This window comes from Bombina bombina, chromosome 10 (assembly GCF_027579735.1).
Source record: "Bombina bombina isolate aBomBom1 chromosome 10, aBomBom1.pri, whole genome shotgun sequence".
NCBI lineage: Eukaryota > Metazoa > Chordata > Amphibia > Anura > Bombinatoridae > Bombina > Bombina bombina.
Window position 1 is genome coordinate 45,893,710 of NC_069508.1, and position 27,957 is coordinate 45,921,666.

The 27,957-nt window shown below is 40.5% G+C and overlaps 1 protein-coding gene and 1 long non-coding RNA gene across 2 annotated transcripts in view; one reads left to right on the plus strand and one right to left on the minus strand.

The window, feature by feature from the left end:
- Positions 1–9,453: 9,453 nt before the first annotated feature.
- Positions 9,454–21,846, plus strand: LOC128641139 (uncharacterized). Its single transcript, XR_008399444.1, has 2 exons — positions 9,454–9,660; positions 21,579–21,846. It is a non-coding gene; the product is annotated as an uncharacterized LOC128641139 (long non-coding RNA).
- Positions 21,847–24,929: 3,083 nt separating this feature from the next.
- The window catches only part of LOC128641405 (DBIRD complex subunit ZNF326), a 62,817-nt gene continuing 59,789 nt past the window's right edge, over positions 24,930–27,957 (minus strand). The window contains exon 10 of the mRNA XM_053694029.1: positions 24,930–26,537. Within this exon, the coding sequence (XP_053550004.1) occupies positions 26,154–26,537 (384 nt within the window). The 3' untranslated portion in view covers positions 24,930–26,153. The remainder of the gene's footprint in view (positions 26,538–27,957) is intronic.

Sequence of the window (27,957 nt, forward strand, 5' to 3'; positions counted from 1 at the left end):
TCGCTTCCACTGCTTTCAAAGACCAACGACGTACGGGGTACGTCCTTGGTCATTAACTGCATTTTTTTGCAGGACGTACCCCATACGTCGTTGGTCGTTAAGGGGTTAATGTGTTTACAATTGCTTTTTTTACCATATGCGTAAAAAATGTATAAAAATTAGCTTTTTAAGGTTTATTTGTGTATTTTAAAGCTCAGATTTTGTGTTTTGAAGCCACAACCTAAAACAATGGGTTGAGCTTGTAGGTATAATCAGATCTCATTATTTTATCACACTGTGTACATATACCTGCTTCTTTATCTTATATCTGTCCATAAAACAATCACCAGTACTTAGAGAGAACAATGGAAAATCATCATTGTATTACATTATCTCTGATATATCCCACTGGGACTGTCATTTATTCTGTTGGCTGTGTTTACAAAGCTTATCTATAGCTTGGACCTGCGGCCACAAACTTTCAGAATAGGTGGGGATACCACAGGCTAAATCAACTATTTAAAATGCCAATATAAGGGTAAAGGAGCTACTTGTAAACAATTTAATACACTCCAGCAGGTAAAGTGGATCATTGGGAACAAATTAAAGGGGAGAACATTTTTGAGTAAACTGTCCCTTTAAATGGACATTAAGGGGCGGAGCCTGAAGGAGAAACATGTAGGACGCACAGGCTAACAGCTCCGTGCATAATGTGTGCTTAAATTATATCAGGGGGACAATAATGACTCACAGAGTTGTTGAGAACAGAGGGGATTGAGCACTTTATCCCTCTAAATCGAACTGACCACTTACAGAGCCCCCGGGCAGCGGCAGTGGGAGACACACGCTAGCGGTGCAGGGCCGGGAAGAAACAGCAGCCGCCATCTTGGATAGTCACGAAGGAGCCTAAATCCTCAGACCGGAGCACCGGACCTAATAATCGGCCCTCTACAACAGCGTTTGCGCTGTGCAGCATACTCGGGAGACAGAACAATGAGGAGCAGAGTGCAGGAGGGGAAAGGGAGAGACCCGATGACACGCATGGCCGATCAACTGAGGCGGCCCTGAGTTCCCGGTAAGCGCAGAAAGATCCGGGCTGAGGTGAGAGGCTGTGCGGGACCCGGCAGACTAATCTAGATCCCCACATAGAGGGCGGCTACAACTAGAGCTTTGAGGGACACACGCAGCCAGATAACCCATGGGATTAGGGGCCCAGGACACAGACTGGGCCCATATACCAGACAGCAAACACCCGGCCTAAGCAAACCGATTCTTAAGGCCAGAAATAACTACAGGGCACTTAGATGCGGGACACACTGGCCGGTCAAGGCTATGAAGATATAAGGCTGCTGCTCAACTGAGAATGAGATGTAGACAGCTACAAAACAAATTAAACTGCCACCTGGCAATACCTCTATCCCCCTGAATGTTTTATATGAGGACACCTGGCTAACATTAAAAGCCATAGAGCCACAAAAAAGAATGAAAGCAGATTTGTTATTTAACCCAAAATAGGAGGGTTATCAGTTCTCTCTTAGATCACCTCAGAATACTTTTAACACTAGTAGCAGACACCTCTCACTAACATCTGGGAATAGCCTCATCTCAGCAAAGACAACAACTTCATTGACCCCTAAAATGTCACAAAGAAAGCAACTTAAATCCGGCACAGGAGGTAAAATAAATACTGCAAATCTTTTTTTAAATCAACTAAAGGGGATAAGCAGACAGAGACCCAGACTAGAGACCCAGAGGAAGAAACAGATTCAGTCTCTAATAACGTCTCCAATATGGATGATTTGACACCTCTTACCAAAGCAGACATTAAACATTTGGTTTCCAAACAGGATATATCTTCTAATTTTGAAAAACTCCTAGAGAAAATGGACACTATGCAGCAATCAGTCACCAGCAGTTTAGCTGAAATCAAACAGGCGGTCCAAGACCTGGGTAACCGGGTAGCAACACTAGAGGACAACGAAAATTCCAACCTCGAAGAAGTCTCCCTGCTCTCCCAAAAAGTAGCCGCCCAACAATTAGAACTAGATGCAGTCGAAGAGAGGATGGAAGATCTAGAAAATCGGAGTCGCAGATGTAACATCAGACTGAAGGGGATCCCCGAATCTGTATCACCCGGAGAGTTAGAAAGATACCTGACCCTACTTTTTCAAGCCATAACAGGACAAACAGAAGATAATTTCTTCCAGATGGAGCGAGCCCATAGGGCCCTTAGAGCTAAGCCCCGAGGAGATGCCCCCCCAAGGGATGTGATTGTCCGGATGTTCCGCTTCAAAGAAAAAGAGGCAATCCTAGCTGCTTCGAGGAAGAACCCGACCTTCAAGTTTCAGGGCTCAGTAGTCCAATTTTTTCAGGATCTGTGTGTGAAAACACTACAGAGGAGAAGCACCCTGAGACCGCTTACACAATTACTGAGGAAACAACAGATCACTTATCGATGGAGATTCCCTTTCGCACTTCACATCATTCAGAATGGGGTGACTTTTACTATCAAGGATCCTAATGACATCCCTGAAATCTGCCAACATCTGGGCCTTGATTTACCCAGACTACCCCCAGAATTGCAGGAAGAATTGGACAAAGGTCACCAGGAAGAAACTAAAGACATGAGATGGTGCTGAGGTTCTTTTGATGTCAGAACTGTATCGTTATCAGATAAGTACTGAAATAACCCTTCTTTCCACAGCAGGGACATTTGTTGGAATCTAGGCCTTAGCCTGGATCCCTTTGATCTCTTCCCTCCCTGTAGGGAGAGGGACTGGAATAGACATTTGGGCTACAGGGGCCACGTACATGGCTGATAATGTCAAGGAAAAGACTATACCATGAACTCTGGAAGCCACGGACATTGTTAATAATTAGGCTGACAGGGAGGAGGAGAATAGGCCTTAGATTTATGTTGCAGGGGTACTGGTAACCCAAACTAAGGGGCCACTTATAATATAGAAGAAAGCAGCCTTAATTATTCAGGTTACCTTTTATCATTTACACACAAAGTTATTTATGTCATTTTCTTATCTACAGTGCACATTTGTTATGCCTCTTTGGTAAGTCGCCATTGACTTATGTTCATATGGGGTGTGTGGGCGTTAGGCCCGGACACGCGATACACAGGTATTACAACAGTTAAAATGTTATCCTATGTTACTATGTATGGTTTTAAAATGCTTGTTTTTTATTGTTATTTTTTGTTCTGTGTGGTACAAAATGTTTTCTTAAGGAGGGTGGGCGCCCTAACCCAGACACAGGGAAAATCAGACTTGACTTATGGATCATAGAATTAGAATAATCTCACATAATGTGAGAGGCTTGAACTCGGATGTTAAACGTAAAACTGCCCTCACCCAATATGCCAGAGCAAAAGCCGACGTTATAATGCTTCAGGAAACTCACTTTACTAAATCAGTGATCCCTAGATACTGGTCTAAACAGTTCCCCATTCATTATCATTCGACTACTGATTCAAAAAAAAAGGGGGGTATCTATTCTTATACGTCACTCACTTCAATTCCACACTGAAGAAACCATAGAGGACCCTGAGGGCAGGTATCTAGTTGTTAGAGGAACTATACAGAATGTCCCGGTCACTATCTGTAATGTCTATGCCCCTAATGAAAAGCAAGATTCTTTTTTTAGACAAATATCACATCTCCTAACACAATGGTCACAATCCTGTATTATCTTGGCGGGAGATTTTAACATTTCTCTGACCCCGCACAAAACAGTATCCGGACTCAAGCTAACTCATAAGCAACAGAGACATAACAATGTAGCGAAAGCCATCAGGGACTGACTCCCTGGCCACACATAATGTCCTAGACTCCTGGGAGGTAAAGTACGGTAGGACGACGGATTACACTTTCTATTCTCATGCTCACAAAACCTACTCGAGGTTAGATTATATCTTCATCAGCCAGACTCTAATACCAAATATAGTCACATCCTCCATACACGCTTGTGTATGGTCAGACCACTCACTGATACAGATTGAACTGACGGGTATTATAAATACAAGCAGACAGAGGTCATGGACCTTTGACCCGACAACAGTAAAACACCAACACATTTACACAGCTATGTCAAAAGCACTAGGTGAATACTGGTCAGTAAATGAGGGTTCAACCCTCAATCCCATACACACCTGGGCAGCCCATAAAGCCTTTTTAGGGGGATACTTATCAAAGCAAAGGCAAGAGCCCATAGGACAGCATTAGAGACCAGACATAAACTCCAGGCAGAGATTGTGGGATTAGAGAAACGCCACCAAAAAACACTCTCCTCTTCCGTTTTTAAGACCCTCCAAGCTAAAAGAAAGGACCTGGCTAAAATATTGGACACCCACTCAGTCAGGGCAATACAGACAGTAAAGGCTCACTATTATCTTTACTCAAATAAACCAGATAGGTACCTAGCACACAAACTTAGAGAAAGGGTAAGGAACTTCTCAATTCCAGTGCTGCAGGGACCTGATGGGGAACGTACATCCCACCCACAAGACATAGCAGACGCATTTGCTGACTATTACACCTCACTCTATGACGGGAAAAAAGTAGAGCATAACCCACAGACGCAAGAAATTCTAAGACGTTTACTAACTAAGGCCAAACTTAATAGACTATCCAAACAAGAAAGTGATGAACTGAATGCTGACATTTCGACAGGGGAAATCCTCTTAGCAATTAAAGACCTGAAACTGGGCAAAGCTCCGGGACCAGACGGTTACCCAGCAGAGTATTACAAGACTTTCAAAACAGATCTGGTCACACATCTGCAGAAATTCTGCAATGATGTCTTGGGGGGCAAGGAGGTACCGACGGACCTCCTGCGGGCCAAGATAGTAGTAATACCTAAACCGGGCAAAAACCCGGAGAAATGTCAAAGCTACAGGCCAATATCCCTGATAAACCAGGACGTTAAGATCCTTACAAAAATTTTGGCCAATAGGCTTAGGAAAATAGCACCACTTTTGGTCCACCCAGACCAAGTGGGCTTTATATCGGAGAGAGAGGCCCCGGACAATATTAGGAGGACCATAACACTGGTGGACTATTTAAAATCTACAGGGACGCCTTCTCTGCTCCTCTCACTGGACGCGGAGAAGGCGTTCGACAGAATAGACTGGTCTTACATGACATCTGTACTGACGGAGATGGGTTTTAATGGGGCATTTATGAATGCGATAAAGGGAATCTATTCTACCCCAACGGCAGTCATCAGAGCAGCAGGTTTTCAATCCAGGCCCATAGAGATTCTTAGCGGCACTAGGCAGGGATGCCCTCTGTCCCCATTACTTTTTGCCCTCTGCATTGAACCACTGGCGGTAGTTATAAGACAAGATCCTGACATATCTGGGATAAGGGCGGGGGATTCAGAGTATAAAATTTCGCTTTTCGCTGACGATGTCCTTTTGACTATAACCAGACCCTTAATATCTCTCCCTAATCTCTACCAAATACTCCATGACTTTTCACTGGTCTCAGGTTACAAGATTAACTTAGAGAAAAGCGAAGCACTACCATTATCTCTCCCAGCACATACTAAAAAACTAATAGAAGCCAATTTTGAATTTGCATGGGCCAAAAAATCAATTACTTACCTGGGCATCAAAATATCAGACTCTTACCACGCCCTACACGACTTAAACTATACTCCACTTTACAAGGCCATAGACAGAGATCTTAGGAAATGGAGAACTTATAATTTTTCCTGGTATGGGAGACTTTCGGCCATCAAAATGAACATCCTTCCCAGGATTCTGTATCTCTTCAGAACCCTCCCCATAATGGTGCCTAAATTAGAATTGCTTAAACTACAATCATCCCTCCATAGCTTCCTACGAAACGATAGTAAAGCTAGAATAGCCTCCCATACTTTGACCAGACACAGACAACTAGGGGGGGGTGGGCATACCGAACTTACAAGATTATTACCATGCTGCCCAAACCTACTTACTGAGCCAAAACAACCACAAGATCCTATGGACTGAGTTAGAGGCAGGTCTTGGGGGATATGACTGCCCTGCCGATGCCTTATGGGAAATCGGGCATTCTCTAAAAAACCGAAGCTTTAGATCACTGGCCATGATCGACACTATCAAGATCTGGAGATCCCTCATGGGCACTCTGCACTTAATGCAGGCAAACTCCAGAATTAAACCGGTGGGAGCGCTGCTCTCACCCGAGGTTCGTGCAAGGGTGGGGAAGTGGCTCAATAAAGGCCTATACAGAGTAGCGGACTTTTTAGAGGGCAATCACATACTGACGTATTCTCAACTACAGGACAAAATCCAACCACTGAAATTACACTGGTTTCTATACCTTCAGCTCTCCTCTGCTATACACGGGTATTGTTACCCGTGGACGACGCAGACAATGACTCCCCTAGAACGGATTTACACCGCCCAGGACAGACAAAAACAATTGATCTCAAAATTATATATAGCCTTGCAGGGAGCCGAGGAACCGGGCGGTTCGGCATTATTAGTAAAATGGGGGCTAGATACTGGACTGAACTTGTCGAGGGAACAATGGGACCAGGTGATGTTTGACGCTAGTAGGGGTCTGGTTAATGCAGATCTACGAGAAAACTGCATAAAGACGGCCTAAAGATGGTATCTCACCCCAGAGAAAACATGCCACTTTTCACAGAACGGTTCAAACCAGTGTTACAGAGGATGTGAGGAGAGGGGTACCTATCTCCACATGTGGTGGACATGCCCTCAAATTAGAACTATCTGGGAAAAACTCCAGGAACTTATAGGTAGGTTATTGCAGGAACATATCAATCTGACACCGGCACATGCTCTCCTTAACTATAAATTTACACAATATAACAAGGCCATAAACACATTTATTAAGATTCTATGTACGGCGACCAGAATATGTGTGGCCAGACATTGGAAGGTAGGGGCCCCTGAGTGGCAAGAGATATTGGGTAAGATAGAACATATATATGCTATGTCAGAAATCTCAGCCTCCATAAAAGATGAAAAAGAGAAGTTCACTAAAATATGGTTTTACTGGATAATGAACGGAAAGTAGTAGGACTCAACATGAGACAGATTCAGGAAACTTCAAGTGGGATCCAGGGAGGGGTTGGGGGGCACACCTTTAGGAGCAGACTAGACTCGACTGTTAGATTCTATTTCTGTACAAGCCCTATCAGAGTCTAGGAAAGATTTGATGCCCAATGTTAGTACCACGGTTTTGATTTTAGTTCTTTTTCTTTGTTAATGTTATGGTGAAATTACTATTATGGTTTTATATATATGTTTAAAAAGGGCAAAAAATGTATGCTGTAATATACTATGTCGGGACAGTCACAAGGACTTTCACATCCTGTCCTGGATGTATCAGGGTGAGGGACACCTTAAGGAATGTGAGCTATTTAGAAAAAAATGGTTATTTTATGCCTTGTGGAGATCAAACTTGTTTAATACCTTGATGTACTGTCTACAAATGATTGTTGCCTTCAATAAAGATTTATTTCAACTAAAGGGACATTAAACCCAATTTTTTTCTTTCATTATTCAGATATAGAATACAATTTTAAACAACATTCAAATGTACTTCTATTTTCTAATTTGCTTCATTCTTTAGATATCCTTTGTTTAAGAAATAGCAATGCACATGAGTGAGCCAATCACACAAGGCATCTATGTGCAGCCACCAATCAGCAGCTTCTGAGCATATCTAGATATGCTTTTCAGCAAAGCATATCAAGAGAATGAAGCAAAATAGATAATAGAAGTAAATTAGAAAGTTGTTTAAAATTGCATGCTCTTTCCTGAATCATGGAAGAAAAATTGTGGGTTTAATGTCCCTTTAAGACATTGTGGTAAAGAGGAAATTGTCAAGTGGAAGCTGGCCGACATTCTCCAGGAACCCGGCAGAGAGTCCCAACTATTGGCACTTATAAGTTGTATTAATTGATCGTCACCCAGTCCTTCAAGTGGCTATTTCTGTGCCAATTTAGCATTCTTCACAAACAGATAGCATTGTATTAAGACTCGAGCAGGGGAAAAGCTAACCCTTCTTCTCTGGTATGCCAGTACATGTTTTTTTTTTATTTATGCTTGACTTGAGCTTCCCCCACATAAAGGAGTTAAAGGAACACTGGATTTAATTGTTAAAGGCCCTCAAAATAGAGATAGGAACTGCCTGGATAATATAAAAGAAGCATCAGAGACTCACATCAGCGACTGCGTATCTGGCATTTTTTTCCTGTATGACCTCTCACCACCTAAAGGTTAACATGTCCAAGACTGAGCTCCTCCCAATCCCCCCTCTGGCACCACTCTGACTTCTGACTGTTCTATCACCATCACTATCACCCCAAGTCTGCTGCCTCAGAAATACACTTGACTTCAACCTGTCCTTCATCCCCCACATCCAATCGCTCTCTTCATCCTGCAGCAACCATCTACACAATATTTCCAAAATTCACCCGTTTCTGAGTGCTAACACCACAAAACAAATAATCCACTCCCTTGTAATTTCATGACTTGACTACTGCAATAACTTACTCACTAAACAATGTGAGTTTCCAGACACCACACACAAACTGTGTATACTCACAAATGAGTCGTACTATATCAGTGCAAGCAGCGCAGTGTGGGCGGTTTGGAGCTCCCAAGCTAGCTCATGTCCGGTAGTTATCTTACTGGAGAAACCTAGATAGTGTGTCTATTTGGAGAAACACAAAGATAAACACTCCAATGACACAATATCTCAGAATAATCAAAATACATAGGCTAGACACCACTATCAAATATTGGATGCTCACAAGTGGAACGCACTAAATTAGTTACCTCTCCTTCATACTGTCAGACTTTCCCCTAATCTGCCTTCTTTTAAACACTATCTAAAGACATGTTTGTTCAGGGAAGCCTACCACCCAACTCAGTAACAAATTAATTCCACTTACCTAATAATTGGCCTCATCTAACTATGTTTTAACATAATTCCCACACTTGCAGTCCTCACCTCCTGTTTCTCACCCTCCTTCCCTTCTAGATTGTAATTTTCCACGACAATAGGGCCTTCAATTCCTCCTGTATTTGTTTGTCAAATGTTGTCTTTTGTCTTCAAGTTTTGTATCATTATTTTATTTAAACAAAATTTACCCGTGGACAGCGCTACAGAATATGATGGAGCTTTATAAATAAATTGTAACAATATTATTATAATAATAATAATGTTGTGGGTAAGAAAAGAAGGTGATGTCACAGGTCCTATGATGTTGAAGTCTCCAAACATCTACCAAGGAAAGCCTCTCCATAACCTTGGAAACCAAAATCTCTTGATTTACCTGAAATAGAGCTTCTGTATGATTTTAATGAATATACAAATTGTGTCTTTATTATTAAAGAGAGGTTAGTGTGTCCTTCTGACTATTTTAACATCAGGCATGATGTAATGCTGAGGTAGTCAGTTACTATTACTAAGGGCTGAGATCATATATGGGTAGAAAGGATTGCTGTGAGTTGCAAAAGCTTACTATAGTTTAGCTCACCTTATTTGGAACATGGCCAAAAGTATATTGTCAGCGATCTTAAAGGGTATTTAAGAGGCATGAGAGATGACAGTATTTAGAGTGCCTCTCTGGAAGGGAAAACATCAAGTTACACTCCATAACTTATGGCCTCTCACAGATGCAAACAGGGTAATATCATTTCATGTACTATTTCTCTGTTAAATTGTTTTCTGTGTTTAACCTTGAAAACAATAACATGTAATCTTGTTATTTATCTGTTCTTTAATAAATGTGTGATTGTTTATTGTTAAAGGAAGTATGGTTGTCTGTTTCTGGAGAGTTTAATAGATATACAGAAGATTGTATATGAAATTCTTTTGCACAGGGCCCATTATTGATATATGTATATATTAATTTTGTGAACAGCTTTTAACATAAGATCCTTTTTGGTTTAAGTGTAAATTCTTACACTTCTACCATGAGAGCAATCCATACTAGGATGTAGCGCCACATTTATGTCACCACTTAAACCCTGTTTGGTGTAGTGTAGGGAATTCTGCCCCTCCCTCCCACTCCTCCTCTGGGCAGCCCATCCACCCCCCCCAGCAGCAAATAAGAATCGTTACAAAGAGTGACACAGACTAATGATGGCAGATGCTGTCTGACCCTAGCTGCAGTCTCCGCTGTCTATGCTGATAGCAGGGATTGCAGCATGCACCAGAATGTTTGCTGTAGGTACTACGTCTACACAGTATGCTGGGAAAAGTACTGTGTGACGTAGTACCTAAATCCTATTAGTGCAATTTGTTAAAGAGATACTAAACCCACCTTTTTTCTTTCATGATTCAGACAGAGCATGTAATTTTAAGCAACTTTCTAACTTACTCCTATTATATAATTTTTCTATTTTCTCTTGCTATCAGCCTGAAGGACTTTCCTACCAAAGAATGCCTAAGAAGAAGCAAAAGAAGCAAACACATAAAAATAGTATAATTTAGTAATAGTATGCAAAGACCACCAAGTAGCTGCCTTGCAAATCTCTCAGAAGCATTTTTAGGATAAGATGTATAGCCGACCAAAAAAAAAAAAAAAAGTAGGAAAAGAAATAAACAGCAAAAAAACAAAATGTATGCTTATGTGATAAATTATTTTCTTTCCTGGCATGGAGAGTCCACAAATTCATTCTAATTACCAGTGGGAATTCAACTCCTGGCCACCAGGAGGAGGCAAAGAACACCCCAGCAAAGCTGTAAGTATCACTCCCACTTCCCACGATCCCCCAGTCATTCAGCCAAGGGAATACGGAAAGAGAAGAGACACAAAGGGCATAGATGTGCCTGAAGTTTAGAAAAAAGCAAAAAGATGTCTCAAAATTTAAATAAGGGCGGTTCGTGAACTCTCCATGCCAGGAAAGGAAAGAATTTATCAGGTAAGCATATATTTTGTTTTCTTTCCAATGGCATGGAGAGTCCTCAAATCCATTCTAATTATTAGTGTAATCTAATACCCAAGCTAGAGGACATAGAATGGAAGGGAGGGATACCGAGACAGGCGGTCCTAAACAGAAGGCACCACCGCTTGAAGAACTTCCCTCCCAAAAGAAGCCTCAGCTGAGGCAAAAACATTGAATTTGAAAAACTTGGAAAAAGTATGCATTGAGGACCAAGTGGCCGCCTTGCAGATTTGTTCCACAGAAGCCTCTATTTTAAAGGCCCAGGAAGAAGAGACAGCCCTAGTGGAATGAGCCGTAATCCTCTCAGGAGACTGTTGTCCAGCTGTCTCATAAACCTACTGAATAACACTTCTCAACCAAAAGGAAAGAGTAGAAGAAGTGGCCTTCTGTCCCTTACGTTTATCAGAGAATAAAACAAAAAATGGGCAGTAGATTGTCAAAAATCTCTAGTTGCCTGCAGATAGAACTTCAGAGCATGCACAACACCCAGATTATGCAACAGACGTTCCCCTTCTGAGAAGAAGGATTAGGACAGAACAAAGGAACGACAATTTCCTGATTGATATTGCGGTCCGAAACCACCTAAGGAAGAATCCCAATTTGGTACGAAAAATAAGGTAAGGGGGGTCGCACTGCGGAGCCGAAAGCTCTGAGACTCTACGTGCAGAAGAAATAGCGAGAAGAAACAAAACCTGTATCTGTTACACTAGACATGCAAATCATTCACAAAGTTATGAATTATATAACAAAATAGAGGAATAACATACATACGTCTTCAACATAACTCATGTTGCAACAGAAGACAGGAAAATCCTTGGAGAAGGAATCATTCTCATGCCACAAGATGGCAGCAGAGAGCAAAAAAATCCCTACACAGGGACTCTTATAAAATTAAAGAAATATCGGAACTCCGTGACTGAAATTACCAGGTCACGCCACCGCTCCGTGCATTTATAGAGAGCGCCGCCATAACTATTCTTGAAGCCGTACAGCTCCACCCAAAGTAATCCCTCATAAAGGAAAAGAGATGAACCCAAATAGTAATCAGCCAAGCTGCTGATCTCTCTAACTGCATGAGTCAGTCAACCAGAAACATGCGTCAGTTAGTAACATCTGCCTTCTGTAGAAGCACTAAGCCGTATAACCCTTCACTGCGCAGCTCCTCAGACATAGGGGTAGATTTATCAAAGGCTAGGCGAACTCTGTCTGTGCTTCGCCTGTAACTGCGCCCCAGCTTGCCTCCGGAGAAGCGCACATGTGCACCTGAATTTATATAAAAAAAAATAGATGTCATGTTGCGCGTTTAGTAAAAGGTGAGCTGGGGAGTAATAAAGATAAATTTCTCCTGTCTGAAATAGCATTTACTCCCTATATATTCACAGTACATCCCTATAAATATTTACGCCGCCATGTCTTGATTATTAAAAAAGCATTTTTAAGGTATCTGTTTTGCGCATATTTATATTATATTATGTTTCTGTGCTGTTTTTGCCATATGTTGGTAATTTAAGATTGCAAAAATCAATATATATATAAAACTCTCGGTACCCGTATGTGCCTGTGGAAGCGCAAATTTCTGGCAATCAGTCTCTTCTTGGCGCCGAGCCTTTGAAAAATAAGTTAAAAGAAGAAAGTACTGTATCACAAGATGTAAAAGCATGTATGATAATGGTGCTCTCCTAAGTCTGTATGGCGCCTATTGGCGCAAAGCAATGATAAATAAAAAGCTGGGTGTATTTGTTGGTCAGGCTGTGAATTTAGGGATATTACTAATGTATATTGGTGTACTCAGGAGCGCGCCCATGTGCCTAGGCGAATGCAAGCGGAGTGCGAAGGAGTTTCAGATTTGCGCAATTATAGGCGCAGGTTGCTTTCATAAATAGGGCGATTGCTGTGTATGCGTTATTTTGCCCGCAATTACAGGCAAATTGCTTTGATAAATCTACCCCATACTATCGTCTGACACGGCGTAATCACCCAGTCCAAGGTCCAAAAAAACCCTTTAACTCCACCGCTGCTGGTAGACTAATTTCGCTGTCAGACTTGGAATGCTGTTTCTTCATACAATAGGGATTTCTTATACATACTCTCAATAACGTTATACCACAGGGGAGCAACCAGCAAAACCCCTGAACTAGATAATGCCCCTAAGGATTCAGAGGCAATTTCCACAGGAATCTGACACAGCATTATCACCATACTGGAGGAGGAAAAGGAGACAGGCAGGTCTACTGTCTAAACGATTCCATAGTCTGTTAAGGACCGCAAGAGTTCTACCACATGGCGTGTGATACAGTATATGCACGCAAAGAGGTCTAACTGCCACTATAGCGACAAAAACTGCTGTAACCCATAATAAAATACTGAAAAGGCTAAACAAGTAAAAAGCATAATGAGCTTAGCCCATGAGATACAATAAAGCATTATCCAGCTCCTTTTATTCTATAGCTCCATACCAATAAAAGCCCATGTGAAAACAGTATATGGTAACAGTTAAGATAGTGCTTTCAGACACAAATTATTTTCCCCAGGACTCCAGTAAAAACCAACTATACCTGGTCCTCCAGGCTATAGGGCAAAAGATAATATGAGCCCAAATACCTTCTGAGGGAAAGGAAGATGCCAGCCAGTCACCCATAATAAAATCCCTTTATCTTCTTAAAGCAGCTCAGTAACCTGCTTTTGCTGTCCAATAAATATCCCCAATATGAATATATATGTCCCAATCTCCACTTAAATGAGGAATTTTAACCCCCAAAGGGCTGAATCCTTCTAACTTTAAGGTTTTTTTTCCCAGCTTTGTTTGCCATGTGCTGCTGGCAGTCATTTTACTCACCTCTCTTGTTGACTCTGGTGCATAGTGTGTGATGCTGCTCATTTCCTACACTTCCTTTTATGGCCAGACTGATGTACATCATCCATGTGAGACAGGTTGCAGTCTCAGAATTGTGATGTCATCACTTATTATTTAAAGGGCCTCTGTTCATTATGCTTTGCCCTTGCGTTGTCTCAGACCTGTTTGTGAGAGTTCCAGTTACTGTGTATTACTTGGCTGTCTGACGCCCCTCCTGGTTCCTGATCCCTGGCTTGTTCCTGACTCTGCTGTTCTCCTTGTTCCTGATTCCGGCTCATCTGACTACTCACTTTGGCTCCTGACTCGGCTCGTCTGACTACTCATTTTGGCTCCTGACTCGGCTTGTCTGACTACTCGCTTTGGCTCCTGACTCGGCTCATCTGACTATTCACTTTGGCTCCTGACTTGGCTCGTCTAACTACCAGCTCTGGTTTTGACTCCTGGCTTGTTATTTGACTTGTGGACTTTTTATTATTTTTTGCAATTAATAAAGGTGTGATTATTTTTGCATTTCTTGTCTCAGTCTGATTCCTGGCACCTGAAACTAACCTAGAAGGCAAGAAGCACTTACCTATGGAGTTCATCCGCAGGACAGGCATAGCAACTCAGGTATGACAGACTCAGACGACCTCTGCAGAGAAAAGAAAAGCAGAGTAACCGACCCTGGTTTTCTATATAGGGTAGCATAAATGTTGAAAGGAAAGCAAGGACTACCTCGCCATCTTCCAACTGCTAAAAGCCACCATTTCTCTTACTAAAGAGGATTACATGGCCACAGCATAACCCCTGCAAAACCTTCAGTACTGGATTCAAGTTCCAATGTTGAGACATTGGTTTAATAGGCTTATTATGTACCAAAGCCTGAACAAACCATGAATATTAGCACTATTCTTGTGAAACAAAACAGAAAGAGCAGAAATATGATCTTTCAAAGAACTGTCGGATAAACCTTTTTCCAAACCATCTTGCAAAATTATAGGAATCTGTAATGCTCGTGGGATAATCCTATATCAGACCGAACTTGGCCAGTAGTCTTGTTATCCCGGCGTCGAGCCGGAATGATAGGAATGATAGGGAATATCCCAGAGCAGAGAAAGTTAGTAAAATGAGGAAGGCGGCACTCACCACCGGCTGGACAGTCTCCAGCGGCAACGGCAGAGCAGTCCAAGGACAAACCACTAGAATAGTCAGGCAGGCAGGGTTTGGCAACAGCAAAGCAGTCCATGGGCACACCACTAGAATGGACAGGCAGGCAGGATTTGGCAACAGTAAAGCAGTCCAAGGGCACACCACTAGAATGGTCAGGCAGGGTTCAGCAACAAATAGGCAATTCAGAACAACAGGGGGTTAATAAGCAGAGAAGTCAGGCAGGCAGGGTTCAGCAGCAGTACATCAATCCAGTAATTAAGGGTTAAAGTAGGCAGAGTAGCCAGACAGGCAGGGTTCAGCAGCAGTATATCAATCCAGTAATTAAGGGGTATAGCAGGCAGAGTAGTCAGACAGGCAGGGATCATACACGAGTAGGCTAAGTGAAACAACAATCTATCACACCTAGGAGCACACAAGGTAACACCTATACTTGGGCAGTGATAGATCGTTGTGATGGCACTTACATAGGTGCAGGATTCGCGCCAGGCTTCCGGACCGGCATCAGGAAGAGAGGAGCTTGCAGCAATGACGTCAGCGCCGCACGCATCCGGATTCAATACAGCCCCTGGCAACGAGCAGGGAAGGAGACACCGCGCCCCTAGCAACAGCTAGAGCGGAGTGACAGAATCCTGAATGAATGCCAGGAAGAACCATAATCAACACACCAGGAAATAAGTTTTCCAAATTTCATAATACATTCTCCTGGTAATTGGCTTCCGAGCCTTAATCAGGGCTTCAATTACAGACTCAGAGAAACCCCTATGCCTAAGAACTCACTGTTCAATCTCCATTCCATCAAGTTTAGATTTCAGATCCTGATTGATAAATGGACCTTGACAAAGAAGGTCCAGCCTTAGAGGAAGAGGCCAAGGAGGGCAACTGGACATCTGAACCAGATCCACAAACAAAATTCTGCGGGGCCAAGGAGGAGCAATTAGAATCACTGACAAATTATTCTGCCTGATCTTAGAAATTACTCTGGGAAGAAGCACCAGAGGCAGAAACACATAGGTTCTATCAGAGCATCCACAAACTTTGCCTGAGGATCCCTTGTCCTTGCATGGAATTTGAGAAGTTTGTTCAACGCAGGCACCATGAGGTCTACCACAAAAATCTCTAATTTTTTATAAATATATAGGATATCTGTATGTAATACACAGCATGAAAAAACCCCAGAATATATTCAAATGGTAAATATATAGAAAAGCCTGTATATAGATCAAATATATGTTCAATTTCTCTACATGATAAAATACAATATTATCAAAACTAAGAGGCCTATTTAACAACAGTCTTGTGGACCTGATCCGACAGTGCGGATCAGATCCGCAAGACCTCGCTGAATGCAGAGAGCAATATGCTCTCCTTATTCAGCATTGCACCAGTAGCTCACAAGAGCTGCTGGTTCAACGCCGCCCCCTGCAGGAAGGTGTCAATCAACCCAATCGTACTCGATCGGGTTAAATTGTGGAGTTTCCTGTCCGCCTGCTCAGAGCAGGAGGACAGGGTTATGGTGCAGCGGTCTTTAGACCACTGCTTTATAACTGCTGTTTATGGCGAGTCTGAAGACTCGCCGGAAACACGGGCCCTCAAGCTCCATACGAAGCTTGATAAATGGGCCTCTAAGAATGGAAAAAAAAAAAAACCTGATAAATGAATTTCTTTCTTGACACTGAGTCCATGGATCAAGAATTACTGTTGGGAATATTACTCCTGGCCAGCAGGAGGAGGCAAAGACCACCACAGCAAAGCTGTTAAAGTGAAGGTAAACTTTGATGAATGAAAGCCCGCTTTTTTTTTTAAATACTATTAAAAACTGGGGCACTCTCATTCATCAAAGTTTAGAAAGCAGCCATTTTAAATACAATCCAGCTTCCTCCAATCAAGTTATGGCCTCAGGCAATGACTACCCTGGGGGGAAAGCCGTGATTGGAGGAAGCTGGATTAGTCATTGATGACGTGTGAAGAGAGGATCTCCGGGTGGGGGAAGCTGCTCTGGCTGTCAAAAAAGCAAAGGTAAGTTTTTAATCAAAAAGGCTGCTTTCTAAACTTTGATGAATGAAAGTGCCCCTGTTTTTAATAGTATTTTTAAAAAAATGGGCTTTCATTCATCAAAGTTTACCTTCACTTTAAGTATCACTACCCTTCCCACAAACCCCAGTCATTCGACCGAAGGAAAAGGAGAGAAAGGAAGTAACACAAGGTGCAGAGGTGCCTGAGGTTTATATAAACAAAACTGTCTGAAAAAACAGGGAGGGCTGTGGACTCACCGTGTCAAGAAATAAATGAATTTATCAGGTAAGCATAAATTTCGTTTTCTTGCTTAAGACACAGTGAGTCCACGGATCAGCAATTACTGTTGGGAATCAATACCCAAGCTAGAAAACACAGATGATAAGGGAGGGACAAGACAGGTAACCTAAACAGAAGGCACCACAGCTCGCAGAACCTTTCTCCTAAAAGTAGCCTCAGCCGAAGCAAAAGTGTCAAATTTATAGAATTTAGAAAGTGTGCAAATTAGACGAAGCTGTGGCGAGGCCAAACGGAAGCGCCACAAATTGGAAGTGTTTGTCTAGATAGGCAAACCTCAGATATTTGTGATGGTCCCTGTGAATGGGCACATGCAAATATGCATCCTTCAGGTCTATGGGTGACATGAATTGACCCTCTTGAATCAGAGGCAGGATGGAGCGTATAGTCTCCATTTTGAAGGATTGAACTCTGAGGAACTTGTTTAGAAGCTTTAGATCTAGTATGGGCCTGAAGGTCCCTTCTTTTTTTGTGAACCACAAACAGGTTTGAGTAAAACCTGAGACCCTGTTCCTGACTTGGAACAGGCACTATGACTCCCAAGAGGTAAAGGTCCTGAACACATTTCAAGAACGCCTCTCTTTTTATCTGGTCTACAGATAATCTTGAGAGGTGGAACCTGCCCCTGGGAAGATAGGTTTTGAACTCCAAGTTGTACTATCTCCACTGCCCACAGGTCTGGGACATCTCTTTCCCAAGCTAGAGCGAACTGAGAGAATCTGTCCCCCACTTGATCTGATCTCGGATCGGGGGCAAACCCTTCATGCTGACTTAAAGTCAGCTGCAGCTTTCTTGGACTGCTTCCCATTGTTTCAAGACTGACCAGCCTGCTTGGTAGAGGCAGGGGAAGACTTTCCCTTGAAGTTACGAAAGAAACAAAAATTAGTCTTGCGTTCCTTCATTTTGTTGTTCTTATCTTGAGGCAGAAAGGATCCTTTACCTCCTGTGATATCAGAGATAATTTCTGCCAATGCCGGTCCGAACACGGTCTTTCCCTTGTAAGGGATTGCCAAAAGCTTCAACTTAGAAGAAACATCCGCAGACCAGGATTTAAGCCATAGCGCTCTACGCACCAAGATTGCAAAGCCAGATATTTTGGCTCCCAACTTAATGACCTGCAAGGAAGCATCAGTGATAAAGGAATTAGCTAACTTCAAAGCCTTTATCCTATCCTGAATCTCTTCCAAAGGAGTCTCAGCCTGAAGGGATTCAGACAAAGCGTCAAACCAATAGGCTGCCACACTGGTTACTGTAGCAAAGCACACCGCCGGTTGCCATTGTAACCCCTGATGAGTATACATTTTCTTTAACAAAGCCTTCAGTATTTTATCCATAGGATCTTTGAAAGAGCAACTATACTCAATAGGAATAGTAGTTTTCTTGGCCAAAGTGGAAATCGCTCCTTCCACTTTTGTGACCGTTTGCCACGATTCTTTTATAGAATCGGCCACCAGAAACATTTTCCTAAAGATAGGAGAGGGGGGTAAGGGTATTCCTGGCCTCTCCAATTCCCGGGTAATAATCTCAGTGGCACTGTCTGGAACTGGAAATACTTCCCCAGTAGAGGGGACATCAAAATATCTATTTAATTTACTCGATTTTTTAGGGTTGACAACGATAGGCGCATCAGAGTCGTCCAGAGTCGTCAGAAGAATGAATTACACTATCCGAATCTGTTAGTTCACCCTCAGAGGCTGCCAAAGTATACTCCTCTTTCGACTTATGGGAAAGAGCAATTTGGTTAGCCTGAGGTGGATCAGATACCTTACTGTCTGACACAACAATTTTTCTCTTACGCCTCCCTTGTAACATAGGGATGGCTGCTAGCGCCTCAGATACCGCTGAGGAAACCTGGTCCACAATTTCTGCCTTTAAAAATACCCCATCCTGAAATATAGAGGAAGCACAGGGCACTGAGACGATGGCACAGTTTGTAGAATCAAATAGTCTATCATTATATAACAAAGTTCTTCCTACACAAGAACTACAGAAAGGGTGGTTCCACCTGGGCATCCAGACAAAGTTTGCAAACCTCCACAGACAAAGGCTCTAAGTCCATTCTACACTAAATGAATATATACAATTAAAACAAAAAAAATGTAAATTTTATTTTTAAATTTAAAAAAACCGGAACTGTCTCTTTAAGAGCCTGATAAAATAACAAAAAAACAGTGGTCGCAAATAAGAAACAATACTCTTACTAGGCAAAAGATATAGTTTAATTTCCCAGTTGAAGCTCTTAAGCACCCCTACACCACAGCTCTATGCTGCGGTGCTTAACCGACCTCCTTTAATGCTGCAAGGACTCTCAGATAAGCAGGGGCCAAACCAGTAGCGGATACAGCGTCTCTCTTCAAGATGAAGTTCCCACTTGTGGGAGAAAAGGGAGCCAACGGAAGCGTGCGCTGCAACTGAAAAGAAAGCCCGCCTCCTATGACGTCACTACAGGATCACGGTGGATCCCCAGTGACGGAAACGAAAACTTTAGAAAACCACCCCTACAACTGTGGGTTCCTGACTGAGCCACCAATATAAAAATAAAACAAAATCAATTTTTGAATTTCTGTTTGTGAGCAAGCAATTCCCTAGTCCTGTGAAAGAAAGGATGACAGAGTAAGCCTACTCTGGCATACTATAGAAGGGCAGCATAAATGTCAGGAAATCGCAGTGAGGCCCAACCCACAAGTTTCTAACTGCTTTAAAGCTACTCAATAAAACGAAAAAAGATCTGTGTGGTCATCAAGCCGTGCAATTTTTTCCCCAAGGTAAACAGCAACACATCATACATGATCAAGTAAACATCCTACGCGTTTCATGGCTAAACCTAAGACAGGAGTTTTACATCAATCCATTAGAAGCAGATTAGGTGCTAGTAACATCAATGAGTCACACGAAGAGAACAATTTGCAGTCTGATACCCCCTCGCTTTCAAAAAACTTAGAAGGGGTTTCCCCTGTCAGATACCCAAGCAGAGGCTTAAAAAAGGCAAGGGGTCAATCAGACAACAAAATGCAATGAGTATAAAAACCTTGACAAATCAAGCATTAGAACAAATTGATAACACTAGGATTTTGGATATTAATATTGTTAATTTGTCTCATACTAAACTATCTAAAACTAAAATAGAAGTTTTGTCTCTTGGTTTAGGATTTGCACCTACAGTAGACTTTAAATTTTATATACATTGGTTGATGTTAATAAACTGACACGTGCACTTACTCTAAAGAGGCTTTTTGCACACAATAAAGCAAGTGAAAATGGGATTTGAAGGCTTATACAGGTGTATAAGCTATATAACAATTTTATATTCTTGCCATACATGGTTATAATGGGTCTGAAACCAGTTCTAATGTTCAGTTTGCATCTTGCTGCTACCTTTTATAAGCAGAGTGATATGTGTGCCTTTGTATACCTTTTGTGCGCTTTATTAGGTACCATGAAATGCAAACTTCAACTTCAATTTTGTTCCAATAGGTACCATATGCCTGTATTGAAGTGTTTATCACAATTTAGTACTATATGCCGGTTTCAAATTGTTTACGATAACATAGTTTAAATTGTGTGCTATATGAAAACGTAAAAGAATAATCAGAATTATGGGAATAAGATAGCCGATTCAAGATATCTATATGAGACCACCATTAACTCTTTTGCTATTTGTACATATAATGTAGGAATGATGGTCTTCTCTTCTTCTTCTTGTTATTGAAAGTTATAAGATACGTTGTATATTCCGGATAACTAATGGATAATAGTTAATATATTGTTGCCATATACATCTTACTCAATGTATCCATGCTTATCTGTATATATATGTATGTATATATATATGTATATATATATATATATATATATATAGTTACCTAGATGGATTAACTGTTTATTTTTTTAAATATTCTTCAAGTCCTGTCAAAATAATTAGAATATTTCTTTTCTTCACAATATAATATGTATATGTAATTTTTTCAACTTTTTGATTTGTTCACATTTGGCATTTCAATTTGGAACATAGGTTGTATGTGTGTGTTTTTTTCAGATTACGACCTTTCATTATTGTTTATTTTTATTATGAACAAATACATATATTGCACCTTTTTGCGGTAGTAAGAGATGCCTTGCCCTGTGTATATGTTTACTTAAAAGATACTTTATATTATACTGTTATTTGTACATATACGGGAAATGTTGAATGGGCAAAATAAACCATGCCGCAGTATAGTGTGATACTATCATTATCTATATTTTCACTATATCACTATTATTTATATTCCTTGTTAGGTTTCTTATCTATCCACTTACAGTGGTAACTGTGGCTTTGTGTTTTTTTTTTTTTTTTTTTAGCCAATGTTGTGTTGTTCAATGAAGGTACCTATGTTCCGAACTATAGGAGTCTATGCATCACTTTAACGCATGACCACCCGTGCACCTGAATGCTATTGTGAATTAGTATCAATGTATAAAGTAGAGGAAGAGGAGTTTATTCACTATTCCTGGCGAAGTGCCTGTCGGAAATGTATGAAACGCATAGGATGTTCACTTGACCTGCTGTATCACGTATGATGTGTTGCTGTTTTCCTTGCAAAATAAATTGCACTGCTTGATGACCACAGAGATCGTTTTTCATTTTTTTTGAGTACTACAGAATAACAAGAGGTTGAGACGCCGCTTTTACAAATTTGTATCTGCCGTTTCTTTTTTGTCTGGGAACGACACTTCCAGACAGGTCACGAGACGGCAGCCGAGTAAAGCGCCAGTGAGAGGAGTCCGTGTGGGGCCGTGGTGCGTCTTCTGCAACGAGGTGGAGCTCGAAGATATCACACAAACTTACACAGCAAGTCACGGAAGAAGTCTTGTTTCAGGTATCTTTACTAAGAGAAGGATAACACCTGGGTAAGCAACTTATGTTATGTACTGGATAACAATAATAAAAAACACATTATTACAGTTGCGCTGTGTGTATGCAAAGGTTGCAGGAATACTGCAAGGCTCGATACGAGTGTACTATAATGTTTGAACTGTGTATTGACACACAATTCCCTTACCAAGCAGTAAATATCCTTAGTCCAAGAGAGATTGTGCTTTAAAGCAACCACAGCCCTACTGAAGAGACTTATGTGGAGTACAGCTAAACCCAGAATGTAAGGGAAGGTCACAGCAAGCTTGCTCAGTTTTCCAAAATAAAAAAAAATCTTGCTAGAAGAATCATTAACAGACACCTAAACATTTCAACTCCTCCTTGCACCTAAGGCAAAGAGAATGACTGGGGTTTGTAGGAAGGGAAGTGATACTTAACAGCTTTGCTGTGGTGCTCTTTGCCTCCTCCTGCTGGCCTGGAGTGATATTCCCAACAGTAATTACTGATCGTGGACTCACTGTGTCTTAAGAAATAAAAGGCCAGATCATGATAGATAGGGTCCTAATGACACCCAGTGGAGGGGTGAAGCAAATTATTATCTAAATAAATAGATAAATGTATAGATGTAGATGCCTATCAGAGAGGGAACAACTCTATTTACACACACTAAGCTGGTCTTATGGAAATTGAGAAATGTCTAATATAAAAAGGCTACTTAGATGATAGGAGAGAGGCACCCAATTTACAAGATCCTTCCTGTACCATCACACCAGGATAGTCATCACTCATCTTATTTTGACCAATTATCAGAGCCTGCTTTATCCTCTCCAAGGTCCTCATTACTGGTTGGTAAAGTATTATTGCTTTTCCATTGTTAATATTGTCTAAAGTAACTTACATTTCAGTATCTGGGACATCAGACCAAATGAATGGTTGTTTGTCTAAACATTTGTAGTATAAGTAAGTTTTTATTCTTACCTGCAGAAAGGATACAAACTACTGAATAAAGAATACGGTTATTTTTCTTAGTTCGTATATTCATTTGGTTTGCATAGAACAGTACTTAGTGGGCATATTAAATTATTGTGTAATCCCAATATTGCGGTTAAAATAAACAAATCAATCTTTCCATGGGTGTAATTATGTGAATATATTATTAATAAAGGAAAACCATACAGATTTATAATTGTGCATCGAGCTAATAAGGCAAATGTTTTTGTCTATCAGATAAATGTATAAAAAATTAGTTACAATTGCATTTTTGTAAAAAGAACTGTGATACAATAAATGTATTAGCAAATAACTTTATAGAACAGTAAACTTAGTATAGTTTAAAGTGATGGTCAAGTATGACTAACTACATCTTGCGATCAGAATGTAACTACCAAAATAATGTGACTTTCATTCATCATTTCGCCATTTAAATTCTATTTTGTGCGCTCTTATATTATTTTGATACCTTCCTAATATCCATCCTCCTCCTGTCGATCGTCCGCCATTGTTTTTACTTCCGTCACGTGTTTTTATTATCCAATTACAGTACAGGCCACTCAGGGAATCATCTCTAAGTAAAAACACCCTTATTCATTTCTGCGCATGCCCTAGCTCCGTAATCGCATCCTAATCTCTGTCTCACCGCGATTTTTGCGCATGAACATTTTCAAGCTATTGAATACAGATTTCTAACGCATGCGTGTACAGCTTAATGAAATCTGTAATGCCAGGGCAATGACGTGGGGAGGGGCGGGTAGACCTGTCGCCGGGAGGAAGCAAATTCAAGGAAGTTATTCATGGGGAGGAGCAATGACAGTACAGAGTAAGAACATAAAATAAGTATTTATATATTTAGAAATAACATTAGGTACAGTTTATATATGCGATTTACCTTAAAAATACATGTGGATTGGAATTGTAATGAGTAATAGTGTAAAATTGACCATCACTTTAATTGATTTACCTGTATAACAGCATACATTTTTTGACAATGGTTATATCTAATCTGCTATTGGTACTCTATATCAGTAAAATAGTTACACCTGATTTGCTAATTGGAGATTGTTTTTGTGATCAATTTGTGAATTTCATTTATGCTATTAAACTATACAAATTCACTTGTGTCTTATTTGTGCAATAAATAGGAATTGGTTTATAGCCAAATACTGAACAATTATAGTCACTCCTGTTATCCAGTGGCGATCTTTGGTCAATAGTAACAAATATTAATTATTAAAGTGGTGGTAAAATTGCGTGTCTGCACAACTACCCTAAGCTTACTCCCTTTAATTTAGTATGAGTTTCATTCTTGAATTGTAATAATTAAAAAAAAATTAACTTTTATTACCTTTCAATCTTCAGATTTCTATCGTTCCGTAGTCCACCCGGCTGCATTTTTTTTTAAATTTTTATTATGGATAACGTTTTCTTTATAGCCTATTGAAATCCAGGCCGTTAGGTAACCTGGACTTTTTCTGACACTCCCCATTCGTCTAAAGCGCATGCGCAAGTCATTGCTGGATGTCAATCATCCCATGCGCGCACCCATTTGATGTATGTGTGGTAGTAACACTAGGGAATCCCAAGTTACGTTAGTAACATAGTTTAGTCTAGGGGATCTGGATCGGAGCAAAATATATACGTGTTTCATTCACAAATGTAAACAAAGAATCGCCGATATTGTTTACATTGCGACGTTTACTTCTGATTAACGCATGCACCAATGGTATGTATCTGTAGCGAGCAAAAGAATGACGTAGTAAGCAGGGTTGGACCGCTCTCAGCTACAGCTCAATATACAACAGGAAGTAAGACGCGGGAGGAGCAATGAACAGTAGACAATGTTTTAGAAATCAATTGATTATAAATGTTTATTGTGGATTTTTTTAACAAAAACATAGCGACTATTGTCCCACATTACTCTTAAACATAAATAATGATAGCATAAGCAGCAACTTTACCATCACTTTAACCATTACAAATAGTCTTACAGTTTTTGTGTATATATGTATTTACATACACACAATATAAGGGCCCATAGTAAGGCTACAGTGTGTCTACATGTTAAAAAAATGATACTTGCCGAGTATCAGCAGAGATTATAAAATAGGAATTTATTGTAGATCCATAGGAGGCAAAAGACCCTGTGACCAATTATAGAGCGTCTGTGACAGATTTCCCATGAGGTGATAAAGAAGCCACAAACCATACCCCATATGCATCCCTATGACAAGCACAGTACTCTGAGGGGAACCCATGCTTTAACATAAAACGAGAACCCTTCTCTCTGAAGAATCCAATGCACATCTTCATTTTGCGACCACCTCCAGTGGAGGCAAAGCAAAGACTGAGGTACATGTGAGGTGGGAGCTTTATAGAGCTCTTGGGGTTTGGGAATTTATTCCTCCTAGTGGTAGGGAAGAGTATTTCCCATGAGTAATGGATCCTGGACTCAGTATGAAAGAAATCATCTCAAAATCATTCACCCAGAATGATTGACAAGCCCTAGTTTCACGCAATTGGTTGCGTGAGTGTGTGTGTGGGAGCATTGCACCAGTGTTCTGTCATGCCATGATAAAATGGGGAAAATATTTGCACCACATTTTGTGATCAAGTGCAGAGAGGTTTACAACTTGTGAATCCTGTCCACTTATTAAATGGTAAATCTTGCCCTAATTAATTGAACACATTAAGGAGAAACAATTTTTACAGCACACTGGTTCCTTTAACCAATAACCATGTGAATAACTCTGAGCAGATGATATTGTCCTCCTTAGTCTAACAAACTCCAACATAACTGACAAATACTCTAGGAAGCAACCCTGTGTGAAAAGCAATCCAGATAAGATCATGAGAAAAAAAAATAGAACAAAAATGAGACCACAATTTTATTTTACATACTTAGAAAGACAACGAACAACTTTAGTACCAAATGCAAAGCTGAACAGGTTTTGTAGACATTCAATATTTGTTACAGATCTTTAAAAAAAAAAAAAAAAAAAGAACCTGGCAAGAATTAAAAATTTACATTTTTTAAACTATTCCACAATTTGCCAAATAAAGCTTTATTAATCATCAGTGGTGGTTCCTGGGTCAGAATTTAAACCCTTGTCATCATTTTCAACTGCCTCCACCATTTTATCATCTTGTTCCCCTTCAGCATCAAGATCTGCTTCATCATTCTGCTCCGCATTATCATCATCATCATCAAGCTCTGCTTCAGAACCTAGTTCTATATCACCATCCGGCTCTTCTTCATGATCTGTCTCCACTTCAGCATCTTCTCCCCCTTCAGCATCCTCTCCAGCTTCAGCATCCTCTCCCGCTTCAGCACCCAGTTCTGCTTCAGCATCATCTTCCGCTTCAGGATCTGATTCTGCAACATCTATTTCGTCTACAGCATCTAATTCAGCTTCTGATTCAGCTTCTTGTGTGCTAAATGGATATTCACCCTAGAAATGGAAACCATTTAAAGGTTATCAATTTAGATAAGATAATGGATTAATCCATTGTCAAAAGAGCAACATATACAGTATGCAAACAATTTTAAAGGAACATTACAGCCGAAATTGAAGTGCAAACAGATGTATTTCAGTTTTGAAAAAAAAAAAAGCATTTTTGCAATGTACTTGTATTAGAAAACATGCTTCTAGTAAAAGCTATAGAGGTTTCAAGAGTGTAATTTAATAGATCACTTGCACATAGAGCCTAAGGAGCTTGTATCATTTGGTAAAGACTCATTTTGCAGCATTGATGACATGATACAAGCCCCACTGACTCTGTAAGGAGCTGTAATATTTAAAATGCTGGTGCTCTGGGAATATATAGCTATGCTTCACATGCAGAGAAAAATTATAACTCTGAAACAGTGATAACTTCTAATAGCAGCATTTTTTGCCAATAGATGTATATTGCAAATATGTTTCTATCCAAAGTTGTAATTAATCTATTTGCTTTTTAATTTTGAATGGAATGTCCCTTTAAAAGACATTTACGATTACTAAATTAGATTATTTTTGACAGTTCGTAGGAACTGGTGTAGTTGAGATTTTACAGATGTTATACCTCCAATGAGAAAACAACCAGAATTAGACAAGTTAGAAGCTGTAATGACAGTATGGCTGAAAAAAGAACAAAGAACTAGTAGACTTTTCTTGAGATAGTGAAACATTAGAAATATATAAGGTTGTAGTACAAAATCCATGCACATTTTATTTTCTTTAAAAAGGGACAAAAAAGCAAAACAAAAAATGCACTGTTGCTTGTAAATAACTGTTTAACCCTTGCAAAGGAAGAAATGCACTACTGGGAACTACCTGAACACACCTGGTGAACTAATGTCAACCAATCACCAGCAGAACATTGCAACTCCTGAGCCTACCTATTTTCAACAAATGCTCAGGAGCAGCAATGCATTACTGGGAGCTAGCTGCCGATTGGTGGTTACACAAACTTCTTATAATTGGTTTACTAGATGTGTTGGGCTAGGTTTCAGCTTTTCTAGAAATAATTTATTATGTGTTTAACCCCTTTTGTGACTCCTAATCAAAATGTTACCCAGGAGTTAACCCCTTTGCAGGGCGCTTAGCGCAGAAATGACATGCTTTAACAAATTAGATCATGTAATTTTTGCACTAGAATATAATTCTGTCCCTAGCACATAACAGTATTTAGGGGACATTGATGTAAAACCCTTTAACTGCAACCCACAAAGGATAACACACACTAATCCCAAACCGAAACTGATGCTGATTCAATTAACAGTGCTAGCTGCACGACTCAGCTGTGCAACTAGTGCGTCTGATTGGATCAGTGGCAATTTCTGCTCAGAACCAGTAGAGCTCTATGGGCAGTTGCAGCGTTACTGATAAA